This window comes from Populus euphratica, unplaced genomic scaffold (assembly GCF_000495115.2).
Source record: "Populus euphratica unplaced genomic scaffold, PopEup_1.0 scaffold281.1, whole genome shotgun sequence".
Classification (NCBI taxonomy): domain Eukaryota; kingdom Viridiplantae; phylum Streptophyta; class Magnoliopsida; order Malpighiales; family Salicaceae; genus Populus; species Populus euphratica.
The window spans coordinates 210,689-223,877 of NW_011500160.1; the positions used below are offsets into that span (position 1 = coordinate 210,689).

The 13,189-nt window shown below is 32.9% G+C and overlaps 2 protein-coding genes across 2 annotated transcripts; both read left to right on the plus strand.

Moving 5' to 3' along the window:
• Nucleotides 1–308: 308 nt before the first annotated feature.
• On the plus strand, nucleotides 309–3,394 carry LOC105111171 (omega-3 fatty acid desaturase, chloroplastic-like). Its single transcript, XM_011006458.1, has 8 exons — nucleotides 309–1,081; nucleotides 1,206–1,295; nucleotides 1,428–1,494; nucleotides 1,611–1,703; nucleotides 1,779–1,964; nucleotides 2,081–2,161; nucleotides 2,637–2,774; nucleotides 2,910–3,394. The coding sequence occupies exons 1-8, from the start codon at nucleotides 564–566 to the stop codon at nucleotides 3,093–3,095; spliced, it is 1,359 nt and encodes a 452-aa protein (XP_011004760.1). The 5' UTR covers nucleotides 309–563; the 3' UTR covers nucleotides 3,096–3,394.
• A 4,240-nt stretch (nucleotides 3,395–7,634) lies between these two features.
• Nucleotides 7,635–9,555, plus strand: ACI1 (ALC-interacting protein 1). The gene is made up of 2 exons (XM_011006459.1): nucleotides 7,635–8,898; nucleotides 9,004–9,555. Exons 1-2 carry the CDS (start codon nucleotides 7,953–7,955, stop codon nucleotides 9,348–9,350), a joined length of 1,293 nt encoding a protein of 430 aa, XP_011004761.1. The 5' UTR covers nucleotides 7,635–7,952; the 3' UTR covers nucleotides 9,351–9,555.
• The last annotated feature ends 3,634 nt before the right edge of the window (nucleotides 9,556–13,189 follow it).

Sequence of the window (13,189 nt, forward strand, 5' to 3'; positions counted from 1 at the left end):
CATTAAAAATTCCTTATCTTTTATTTTTTTTTATTTTTGAAAATTTTAGGGCTAGTATTTAAGAAAATTTATTAAATTTCACTGTTGAACGGCAGAATCTCGCTACACAATTTATCTCATGTACACATTCATGTCATTATTCATCTAAATCATCCTTGATTCCTTGCACTACCAAAAAGGAAAAAGACAATAGAATTCCTAGAATGCGTCAAACCCCTATTAAATGGTCGGTATGCAAGTTTCACGCGTACTAAACAACAGTAAAGCCACACGATCCCACCAGTGAGAGAGCCCTTTATAACCTCCTCACACTCAGAAGATATGTCAAGAGACCACACAGGTCAAGAGAAGAGAGAGGGAGACTGTTATCTTTTTTTTTTTCCTAACTATATAGTATTATTAGAGTACTAGAATCTTTTAGGCTTCTCTTTTATCCTTAGATATCTTGCTTCACTTGTTAGCTCTCTTGTTCTTTATTATAGTTAACTAGTTTCTTGCTTCACTTATTCTTTCCGTGTCTCTCCTTGTCTGAAGCCCGATAGGCACACCCAGTTTGGGTTCCAATGGCTAGCCTGGTGTTGTCAGAATGTGGCTTAAAGCCCCTCCCTCAAACTTTGCCTAGACCTAGAACTGGGATCATCACTCACAATAACCCTTCAAAGACAAGATTTTTGTACACCAACAGGATACTCACAGATATAAAAGGACTCCCTTTCGATAAGTTTTCAAGAGGGTGTTTTAGAGAGAGGAATTGGGGGCTTAAAGTGAGTGCTCCGTTTAAGGTTACATATGGTGAGGAAGATAATAAAATTAACGGCTTTAATGGGTTGGGAGAAGAGGAAATAGAATTCGATCCTGGCTCACCACCTCCATTTAATTTGTCTGATGTTAGAGCTGCTATACCAAAGCATTGTTGGGTTAAAGATCCATGGAAGTCAATGAGTTATGTTGTTAGGGATGTTGCTGTGGTTTTTGGTTTAGCTGCAGTTGCTGCTTATCTTAACAATTGGCTTGTTTGGCCTTTGTATTGGGCTGCTCAATCGACAATGTTTTGGGCAATTTTTGTTCTTGGACATGATTGGTAATCACTTTTTATTTTATTTTATTCATGGATGTGGGTTTTTTTTTATTTATTTATTTTGCTTGTTCCTTTTGTTTTGGTGATGCTAAGTCTGTGTTTTGTATGTTGAGTTTGATTCGTGTAGCGGCCATGGGAGTTTTTCCAATAACCGCAATCTAAATAGTGTGGTGGGGCATATCTTGCATTCTTCAATTCTTGTTCCTTACCATGGATGGTAATATCTCGCACACTTTGATGTATACAAATTGTTTGTGTTTTTGTGTTTCTTTTCACAGTCTGCAGAAATTTTAATGTATTGATATGAGGAATTAATGAGGAAATGCATTGTGTTGGCTCTATTTCGCAGGAGAATTAGCCATAGGACTCATCATCAAAACCATGGACATGTCGAGAAGGATGAATCATGGCATCCGGTTAGTGATAAACTCTGTTTATGGGTTCTTTTCCTTTGTCGGTTTGCATTATAGCTTCTTTGCTTTTGCGGTTCTGTAAGTCCTCAAGCTTACCAATTTCTTGTTTTTTGATGCAGCTGTCTGAGAAAATTTATAAAAGTTTGGACGACATGACAAAAAAGCTACGATTCACCGTGCCATTTCCCATGCTTGCATACCCCATTTATCTTGTAAGTATGTGTTCTTTTGCTGAGCAATTTTATTCAGAGTTGAAGAACTTGATTGCTGAAAATTCTTTTCAACAGTGGAGCAGAAGTCCTGGAAAAACCGGTTCACACTTCCACCCAAACAGCGATTTGTTCGTCCCAAGTGAGAAAATCGATGTGATCACTTCTACCGTGTGCTGGACTGCAATGGTTGCTTTGCTTGTTGGCTTATCCTTTGTAATGGGTCCTATTCAACTGCTTAATCTCTACGGAATTCCATATGTGGTAAATATCCGTTTCCCTTGTGCTGCAGGTTACTATACTATGGAAATTGAGTTTCCACAAAGGTTTTGTTCTTCCATTCAATGAAATTCTTAACTTGGTTTTTTATTCAATATTAGGGTTTTGTCATGTGGCTGGATTTAGTGACTTACCTGCACCACCATGGTCATGAAGACAAGCTTCCTTGGTATCGTGGAAAGGTATGCATGTCCTAACTGCTGTGTAATTGTTTTTTTTTCGGGTCCTGAGCCGCTATCTGGATGCAATTAGAGAATTTTGGGTTTGGTTGTTTTTTAAAATATTTTTTATTTTTTTTAATTTTTTTTTATATCTATTTTTTAATATTTTTTATTTTTTTTTATATCAACATATTTAAATAATTAGAAAACACTAAAAAAATATTAATTTAAAATATAAAAATATAAAAATTTAAATTTTTTCCAAAACAAAACACTTTTGAAATGGAAAAGCAAATATGTTATATATATATTCCCAATATGCGACAAGTTAATACTATAATATATTGATACCTATAGTCGTATGCTGAAGTTGATTATCATTTCTAGGTCTTTTGTAGTTACTCTATCACCAAGAAAAGAAATGTCTATGGTCTCTTTATAAAGATTGGTCTGAAGCTTAGTCATTACATTTTAATTTTTCAATGTCATTGAACAGGAATGGAGTTACCTGAGGGGAGGGCTTACGACACTTGATCGTGACTATGGATGGATTAACAACATCCATCATGATATTGGAACCCATATCATTCACCATCTGTTTCCTCAAATCCCACACTATCACTTGATCGAAGCGGTGAGTGTTTCTTTATTTTGATCAAGACGTGCTTGTTATTGCTTCAGATGATCACCTCTCTGGGACCTGAGGAGAGGCTTGTTTTGACCTGCTGTTTTCTCTTATCCGATTGTTATTGCTTCATTGTATGTATAGACTGCGGCGGCCAAACCAGTGCTTGGGAAATATTACCGGGAACCAAAGAAATCAGGCCCTCTACCTTTTCATCTAATCGGAGACTTGATAAGAAGCATGGCAAGAGACCACTACGTTAGCGACACCGGGGATGTTGTTTACTACCAGACTGACTCTCTAGTTAGTCGCTCATCAACGGAAGAGTGAATTCCCTGGCCTTCCTCAACCGAATCACAGGACAGTTTGCTCAGCCGCTTTATGTTGGATTTATTTGCCAAGCGTGGACAACCTGTCTGAGCAAGATTTTCCATGGTAAAGGACAGGCTCGTTTGATCTCAACCTTTTCCTTTGAGAAAAAACTGATGCCTACCAGAAATGACTGCAGGTCTTTCTTGGTGCCTGGGAAGAGTATACATGTAGGGGTATTTTCATAATTAATCCTGTAGCAGTGAAGGAAATAATGTGGACATAATGTATGTTAAGGAAGTGTTTAGGTTGTTTTTAAAGTGTTGTTTTATTTTAAAATATATTTAAATAATATTTTTTTAATTTTAAAAAATTATTTTTTAAAAAAACATAAGAAAATAAATATATTTTTATGAAATCACCTGGATGTCGTGTAGCATTGAAAATTACAAAAAAATAATGAAAAAGATAGTGGCCCCTTTCTTCTGCATTGTTTTCCTCCCCTCTTTGTGTAGTTGAGTCATGAGTGGACACAATGAGGACTCGGGACTCAGTGTAAGGATCCTGATCTGTGCTGCTTTGTATTTTTCTCCATATTTATTTTGTGACAGAGAAAAGAAAAAGCAAGTCCACGCTGCTTTGACTTTCAGAAATGGCCCATCAAACGGGACCGAAAGCAGCTCTTAAACGTCATTTTGATGTAAGCATTTTATTATATTTCCTTTTCACTATGAATTATATCACATCAACCATCAAATCAGTAAGGGCCATGTGCAGAGACACAGAGAAATTGGAGTTAATTATAATTCAGTTTTTGTTATTTATCATAATTAATTAATTAGTCATCATCATGGTCTTAGAAATTAAATATACACAATTTATATTTTTAAATTTATTTATAGTTTGACCCTTTTTGTCTATTTTATGTTCCTTTTCAATTTACTTTCCTTTTCTTATTTTAATAAATGGAAAAAAGAGTAGATAAAATCAAATGATTGATCAGAAAAGAGAGCATTTTTTGCAACAAAATTTAAGAAATGTATGGTGCTGAATCGCCAATTTGCCTGCGCCAATATCCGGAATCTGCAAATGAATTACCTTATTTATCAGTGGTATAGCACCGTGGACCCCGCCCCTGAAACTACAATACGAGTAGTTGATAGGTATTTTTGAAGCATCAGATTCTCATAATTTATTTTTGAATTTATATTTTTATAAAAAAATAATTAAAAATATTAAAAAATATGACTGAAAATAATGTCAAAACATCCTAAAAATAATTAAAAATTGATTGATAAGGTTTAACATTATAAAGATTTAAATTTGATAGTATTTTATTAATTGATAACAGCTTTGTTGACAAAAAAAAATTAATTTAAGAAAAAAGTTTTAAATTAGATGTTTATAGACTCAATTAAATTTTATTGAAGGTTTAATTGAATTTATGGGGAGTTTGATTGCGAAAAAAATTTGATTTTGGAGTCAATTTGGACTTTAATTAGAAGAAATTAAAGTTTTGGTGTCAAAATATAATTTTTTAGAGTTAATTTGATCAAATCATGGGCTTAATTACATAAATATTGAAGTTTGATGGCCAATTAAGGACTTAATTGAAGAAATCCGAAACCAAGAACCAAATTAAAAAAGACGTGTAAATAGGGGGTGTAATTAAAACTAGATCAGGGGCTCAATTAAAAAAATTAGAAGTTTATTGATCAATTGAGGGTCAAATTGCATAACCTCAAGACCAAGGATTAAAGTGAAAAAAGCGGCCACCTTCAGGCTGCTATTTGATTTTTGGTAGGGATGCCATTGCATTGATTTTTAAATTAAAATTAAAATTTAGGACTTGATTGAACAAATTATAAATTGAGGACCAATGTGAACTTTAATATATTTTGCCGCTTTCTCCTTTTAAATAAAACGATGCATTTTGACCAAAACAATATCATTTCATGCACTGTTCACAAAAAAAGAAAAAGCTAGAAACGATGTCGTTTTGAACGGCACCATCATCTTCTTCCCCTGGATGCGCAAGGAACAAGGGAAAAAGAACAGGGAAAAAAGATTTTCTTTTCTCTTCTATTTCTCACTGACTTTTCTCACCTTGATGATTTTAAAAAGACGCCAACACAACCCATATTTTCCACGTGTTGAAGGGCTAATGGAGGGGCTGTAGTACGGTGGCCTCCTCAGCCATGTCCCTCCCCTATTTTTCCCCATAAAAACAGGAGAAGGGAACGAAAAAAAAAGACAATGAGAGGGATGAGAGAAGAGAACAGAGGAGAAGAGAAGAGAGAGAGCGGAATAGAAAGAAAAAAAAGAGAAAAAAAAGCTTACAAGAGATAAAACACAGGAGAGAGAGAGAAAGAGAGAGAGAGAAGAAAAAAGTATCGCCGACCATCGCGAACCACCAGCACTGTCGCCTGTAACCTCTAGTAGCATAGCCAATGATTGCAGCCATCGCAGCACAGCCTTTTTCCCCTTCTTCTTTTTCCTGCTTTGTTCTTGCCATGCCTCCACTGTTCACACTGGTTGGGCTGAGCCCAACCCATGTCCCTCCACAACGAGAGGGACGAGAGAAAAGAACAGAGAAGAGAAGAGAGAGAGCAGAATAAAAGGAAAAAAACTAAAAGAAAAAAAAAGAAGAAAAGGTAGACAAGAGTGTAAAACATAGTTAGAGAGAAAAGAAAAACAGCACTGCTGGCCATTACAAACCACAAACGCCACCACCTGTTGCCCCCAGTAGCATAGCCAACAGTTGTAGCCATTGCATGTCAGCCCTTCTCCCCCTCTTCTTTCTCTTGTTTCGTTCCTACCATGCCTCCACTATTCACGTAGCATGTGAACAGTGGAGGGCACTGTTCACATGGGCTGGGCTAACCCAGCCCCTGTATTTGGGTCTGATCGGCCCATTAAAAAGAATTCAAAAATATTTTTTAGAAATTTTATAGTTTTTTTTGTTTCGTTTTTATGTCATTTTGAGTAATATCGAGTAATATTTTTATGTCGTAAAAATTTAAAATCTAGTAGTAGAATACTTGGTTTTTGTCAAAACTTCTAAAAATGGAAAAAAATTGAAAAAAATAAAAAATAATTTCTGTGCATACGACTAAGTGTCTCAGAGCTAAAAAATCATATTGTGTTTTTCATACACCAAAAAATAATATTTTAGTATGTATTTTAACTTTAATAACTAGTTTAATAAAATTAAGAGAACATTGACTAAAATTTCAAAAAATACAAAAAATTTATTTTGTTTTGTTTAGTGCAAGAAATTATTAATTTATACGTAAAATATATTTTAGATATTAAAAAAGTAGTTTTTTACGACATAGAACAATTAGATTCTTATTCGATAAGATAAACATCTCTTTACAGAAAATGACTTTTCTTAAATCGTAGATAGATTGACAAAGTTTTGAAAAATATAATACAACCTTATATTTTATCAAACGTTGAAACAATGCAACTTACCTTAAGTAAGGCATAGTTGGGATGCTAATATCTTCCATTTACGCAATTAGTCTTCGTACTCGATCTTTGAGACCAGTTAGGATTCCTAGTGACTACAATATTAGGTGGCGACTCTTAATCTATATTTTATTAATTAAAGACAAAAATTCATTATTTCTTCATATTTTACAAGAAATAGACCATATATATTTTTCCTAGAGGGTGGATAATCGCCGCGATGCCACATATATACAACACAGATATTATCCTGTTTTTATTTGTAATTTTTTATGGATGTAACTTAAGTTTGGGTGCATCAACATGCTGTTATCAACATGGTAATTGGCTGATGGGAGAAGAACTTGTCTTCTCCCTGGAGTTTGCTTACCAAACTCTAATGAAAACAATCAACGTCAAAGTTATTAAAACTAGTTTGATTTATAATTTAGATTGTAGATTGAAGAATAATTTGCGCTGATTTAAATTAATTAAAATAATATTATTTTAATTAAATTATTTAAATTTGATTAGGTTAATTCTTATCTTATTTTTTTAAACCTAATCTAGATTAGATCTTGCATCTACCGGGTCCTAAATTAATTTATAGACTAATCCAAGTTTAATGATGCTAGTGTGCACGGAAACTAACCCTAATAGTGTATTCATATTGATTTCGTTTTAGTTTCAAGTTTAATATAAAAGCAAAAAAACCAGAGCCACACTTGAAAAGTAGTGTAATATAAAATAAGCAGATTTTTAGTTAACAAGTAATCTTAAAATATATATCAACTTACTCTAACGTAAAAGAGGCCCATCCCAATTGCTGGCTTAAGAAGAAGCCATAGCCTTTGACATCACACAAAACTCACAAACAAGCCCATAATTAACCTAAGGTCATATAGACATCACAGTCAGCAGCGTCGGTGGTTGAGAATTTTGAACACAAAGACCCTTGTGGTCCAACCTCCTCGGAACCATAGCAGACCATCTAGACTCAGAAGTCAACAAATACAGCTATACCATGCTTGAACCCCGAAATTCTTCTGAAATTAAATAATATTTCAATATAGTTCCTAGCCAGGCATATTATAATAGTAGGCAGATAGCATGTCAGAAAATGCAATTGACAGGTCGTTTTATCCTAATGTAATTTATAGTGTACTATCTATCTTTCTATCACCCGACCTAGCAGCGCGTAGGTGGAGCATCTTTCTTCTTTCTCAATGTGAATTCGACGACCGAATTTTTTATCTGCCGACTTTTTCTTCACCACTGTCCAACAGAACTCCATTCAAAACCCAAAGCCCGCCTCTGCTCATCCCTCTTTTGTAGCATACGTCTGAATACATTACAAAAGCTTGTCTCTTCTCTGCATCTCATGTACATCCCTTGACTACACACTCAAAAGAAGCAAACCAAACAATGAGTCACTCACATAACTCAGGTTCTGGGTGTTTTTCAGGCATAGTACGTCTTCTTCTATGCAGAGGCAGTCACCAAACACACCCATCAGATCAGAGAGTAGAGCCCATCACTCCAGAGTTCTTCAATCATGTAAAGAAAGAACCAAAAACTGGTATTGATACTAATGTTGAAACTCCAGTCAGTACCAAGCCAGGTGTGGTGGCTAGGTTAATGGGGTTGGATTCATTGCCAGATACCAACCGGGTTCCACTAGGAAGGAGTAACCCAGAGTCGGTCACAAGAAGTAGGTCAGTGAATTTTATGGATTACTTGCTCCAGTTGGATCTAGCACAAGCACAACATCGCCGAGTGAGAACATCAGTATCATTTCGTGAAGTGCCAGCGTTGATGAATCAAGAAAACCATGATGTGTACGTTCTTTACTTGGATGATCAAGACAAGAAACCTAAGAAAATGGGATCAAAACAGAGGAAATCTGAAGGGATCAGTTTTGGAGATCAGATGAAGCTGAAGAATTATGAAGAGCGAAGCAAGAACAAGGAGGGCATAGTTACAAGGGAAGGAGCAGTAAAGATGGAGAAGAATCGACATAACAACAACATGAAGGTTTCCACGTCAAAGAATGAGCCAAAGAGGGTGTCTAGAAGTAGACAATTTTCCAGTGTTCGTAATTGCGATGGTGTCCAATTTTCATCATCAGGCTTTGTCATGCCTCATAAAAAAGATGTTTGCAGAAAATCTCGAGAGAATCCAAGGGCAAGAAGTCCAGTGAAGAAGCCCGTAAATCAGAAGGAAGTATTGGTAGAATCAAAGTTCATGAAGAGGATAAAGAAACGGCAAGCATATAAAGACTCGCAGTCTGATTGTAGCTCAGAAGATTCAAGCACAATTTCTGTTTTTGGTCTCAGTGAATTTTTGGCTCATGATGCAATACCTCCACCTGGTTAGTTTATTAAGCACTAGCACTTCTTATTTGTGAATTTTCTCTAAATTACCAACATCCAAATCAACTTAATGTTGTTGCTAATTCTTTTTCCCTTTTAAGCAGGTGACACATGGCCTGTGGACATGAAGTTCTCAAAGAAGATATCTTCACCAAATCCTCCAGATTTAACTGATAACATGCTGATCAATGGTGAAGATGAGCCAGTGGGGATCAAGAAAAATGATTTTGAATCATGTAATAATCGCAATAAGGAACATTACGGTGAAGTACTGATAAAGCTCTGCAGGTTGACAGAGGAAGATGTGAAGGAGTCTAAATGGGTAATGAAGAACACGTTTGATTCTGAATGTCTTCAAGAGATGTTCACGGAGTTTGGGCAGCACATCCTTGATTTACTTTTATGCCAATTAGTAGAAGAACTTGCTGAATTTCACATGGAAGAATTTTGATTCAAGAAGATCTTTCTGTGTGTACTTCTTGCTTGAAAATCTAATGTGAAAGGAGTTAGCCGACTTCAGGATAGTGAAGTTGTATATATAGTCTGCACATGGCATGTGATGCTGAAGGGCAGAAGGTTCTTGGAATCATCTGGTGTTTGGTGGTGCTCATTGGATTAAAATACATATTTTGGGGAAATGCAAACATGTTGATTGTGGAAATATTTTCTGTTTATATTTCTTATTTATTTGTTATTATTAATATGGTGTTCATGTTAATTTGTTAATTTATGTATACTTTAATTAATCTACAAGTCATGAAATTAACAATAATGTAAACTTCCAATAATTATAAAGTTTATAAAACTAAAATTAAAAAGCTCTAGAAAATAAATCTAAAACCTGATTAGTTGATTTATACCTATGATAAAAGTTATGTGAAATGCCTGTAAAAGAGCGCAATGACACACAAACAAGACCATCGGATTCTGCTGCCCTCAAACCTTTTCAAATCCGTTGTTACCTAAGCTTTGTATGGTAGTGTAACCACCAGACGCCAAGGGTATATCTTTAATGGCAGAAACCATTTGAAAGGGCAGAAAACATAGAGAAATGACTCTTTATTTTGATTAACAAAAAAAAAACATTATAGCATACCGAATAGCTATCCCTTAAAGATTCAAAATCAATATATGAAAAGCTATTTTGATAATTTTTTCTCGTGACTCTCTATATAGCTATTCTGTTGAAGATACCCTAAGAGTTCTCTTTCGGCCACTTTCCCAAACACTCCAAGACAACAATTAGGATCACTTAATGACGAAAGTCTATGCATTGCTACACGAGAACGAGAAGTATTTTTAAGCAAAAAAATATTTTAAAATGCAATCCTTTTCACATTCTTGTACAGCCTCTGAGTTAAGCCCTGGAACAGGCTAGATTTTATATCCAACCTGAAAGCTTCCAAGCACCTACGCACCTGAGATTTTCATATAGACACCTGATATCATCTGGGAGTGTGCATTTAGGGTGCTAGGGACAGTTCCCATTGACCCTCTTAAAAAGTGTTATGTCGTTGTTAACTAGGAAAAGAATACTTAATCACTGGTATAACATTGAACAACTTGTATAGATACATATGAACTACCCTTCTGCAGAGTTTAGAGTTGCCTGTAAACAGTGAATAGATGATCCCTGATCTAGAAGGTGATCTATCATTGATGCTTTGGCAAAATCGTAAGAAAAGTCCTTGTTAAGCAGAAAAGGAAAAAGGCTTTGGGGTTTAGCTGTCCTCTCCTGAAATTACTCTATCTGTAGATCTAGAAACTTGATTCCCTTACAAACCAAATCGCTCTCAGTTTGCTGTCTTTTGCCGTTTTCTTCCGCGTAATGTTCCAATAATCAGATCATTCACTTTGAAACAATTTTTTTTTTTAAATTTTCAATTTCCTATGTTTTCGTTACTTCTTATATTAACATTATTTTTTTTTAAAAAATGTTTTCGTTACTTCTTATATTAACATTTTTTTTTAAATAATGTTAATTAAATATTTTATCATTTTTAATTAAATATTTTTCAGTTTTATATTTTTAATTAATGTTCCTGTGTCCTTGACTTGAGTTGTTTTTTATATTATTTTTAATTAAATATTTTTTAGTTTTATTATTCAATATTGAATTGATTATAAATTGAATTTCATAATTTATTTTAATTTATTTTTTATAAAGTTATTACAATCTCATGACTTAAATTATAAATTTACCAGAGTAATTTGAATTGATTTGAATCGATCCAATATGTTATCATCTTAATATTTTTTAAAAATATCATTTTTTTTTAAATTTTTTAAAAATATCATTATAATTTTTTTTTAGACAGCATTAAAGTGAGGTTAAAAAAATGTTATTCACTATAGATACTTTAACATGGTAATAAATATCTAAAATCATAAGTGGATAAATAAAAAATTAATTTTAAAGAACTCTCTATCGAACAAATGTGCATACACAAAAAAATATTGGAACCCACTTTGAAAGATTATAAACATTTTAAGTGGTTTATATTTAAGGTGAATAAAAAAATTAAAAAACTAATTAAACCGAGAAAACTATAAAAAAATAACTAAAAAAATTGAATCATGAAAATTGAATCATGAAAAAAAACCAATTATAATTTTTTAAAAATTGACTGATTTGATTTTATAAACTTAAAATAGAAAAAACTGAACTAATAAAAAAAAATCAAGTCAAATAAAAAAAACTAAAAAACAAAAAAAAATCAAGCTAAATTAGAAAAACTAAGCTAAACTGAAAAAATTGAGCAAAATTAGTTTTTTTAATAACCAAACTAAAACAAAACTAGTCAGTTTGAATCGATTAAAAAAACCAAGCTAAACTGAGTCAAAAAAAATTGAGCAAAATAAAAAAAATTAAAAAACCAAAAAAAATCAAGCTAAACTAGAAAAATTAAGCGAAACCGAAAAAATTGAGTAAATTTGGTTTTTTTAATAACCAAATCAAAACAAAACTAGTCAGTTTGAACCAGTTTTGGTTTAATTTTAATTTTTTTAAAAAAATTAGTTTGATTTTGCTTTTAAATAAAAAATAATCAACCCTACTTTTATATTATGATAATTTGAAGTTAAAAGCAGCCCGTGTGGCGCTAAGCATTTAGAGGGGAGAGACCAAGTTATGTGGGCTTTGCAACTAAACCACATGCATTCATTTTGCTTGCTTGGCTCGGAAACCTTCCTTTACACGAACAAGTTATTATTAAGAGTAAAAATGTAGGGTTTTAAGGCTAAATCTTTAGGTTCTCTAAACCACATGCATTCATTTTGCTTGCTCGGCTCGGAAACCTTCCTTTACACGAAGAAGTTATTATTAAGAGTAAAAATGTATGGTTTTAAGGCTAAATCTTTAGGTTTTGTTTTTGATTTATAGTGGGTAATCAGTGGTTAAAAACAACAACAAAAATTTTTGCATCAATTTTGATTCTAAATCTCAGTATAAATATGGATTTAAGGGATTGTTCTGTATATAAGCAATCATCACTTCTTTCTCTCTCTTATTTATTTATTTATTTTTATTTATTTTTTTATATCTATTCTAGAGTTTTAAGTTGTTGTATTTCATAGAGGGATTTTGAGTTATATTTTTATAAGTTCATGAACCTTAATCAATAATACAATATTCAATTCAAGATGATGTTACTAAAATCTTTGATTGCTGCTTCTATCGAGATTATTGTAGCAATGATAGGCAATTTAACTTTAATATAGGGCTAAATCCTTACAACAATTTAATCTGCCTTTTCTTGTTCGGATATAATTCTTCAAGGCGTTAATATAATTTTTCAATAAAATTAACCATAAATCAGCCATGATCGATGGATCATAATTTGACCATTATTGATCAACCATGTTTTTTTAATACAAATTCTAAGTTTAAATAGAAACCGTTATATATTTTAATAATTTTTTTAATTCTGCAAGTGAAATAACATGTATGTTATTAATTGTACCAAATAATTTGACAAAGTGATTTATTCTTAACAAAAGCGTGTTACATGTTTTCTCCAGGTCGTTAACCCATGTGCGGGTGCAAGTTTGAGGCCAAAATTCAAGTCTCCAACTCAATTACAAAGAAAGTTCCTAGTTTTCTTTTTATATAGCCTATTAAAAGTTAAATAATTATTAATTTTAAAATTTATAAAATTAATTAAAATATATACTATCTGAACATTCACATTAATAATAAAAAATTTCAATCAAATTTGGATTTTTTTCTTTATTTTTTTCTATCAATTAATAAACATGTGGCATCTATGTTCCTTGAAGCAACTGAGGGGC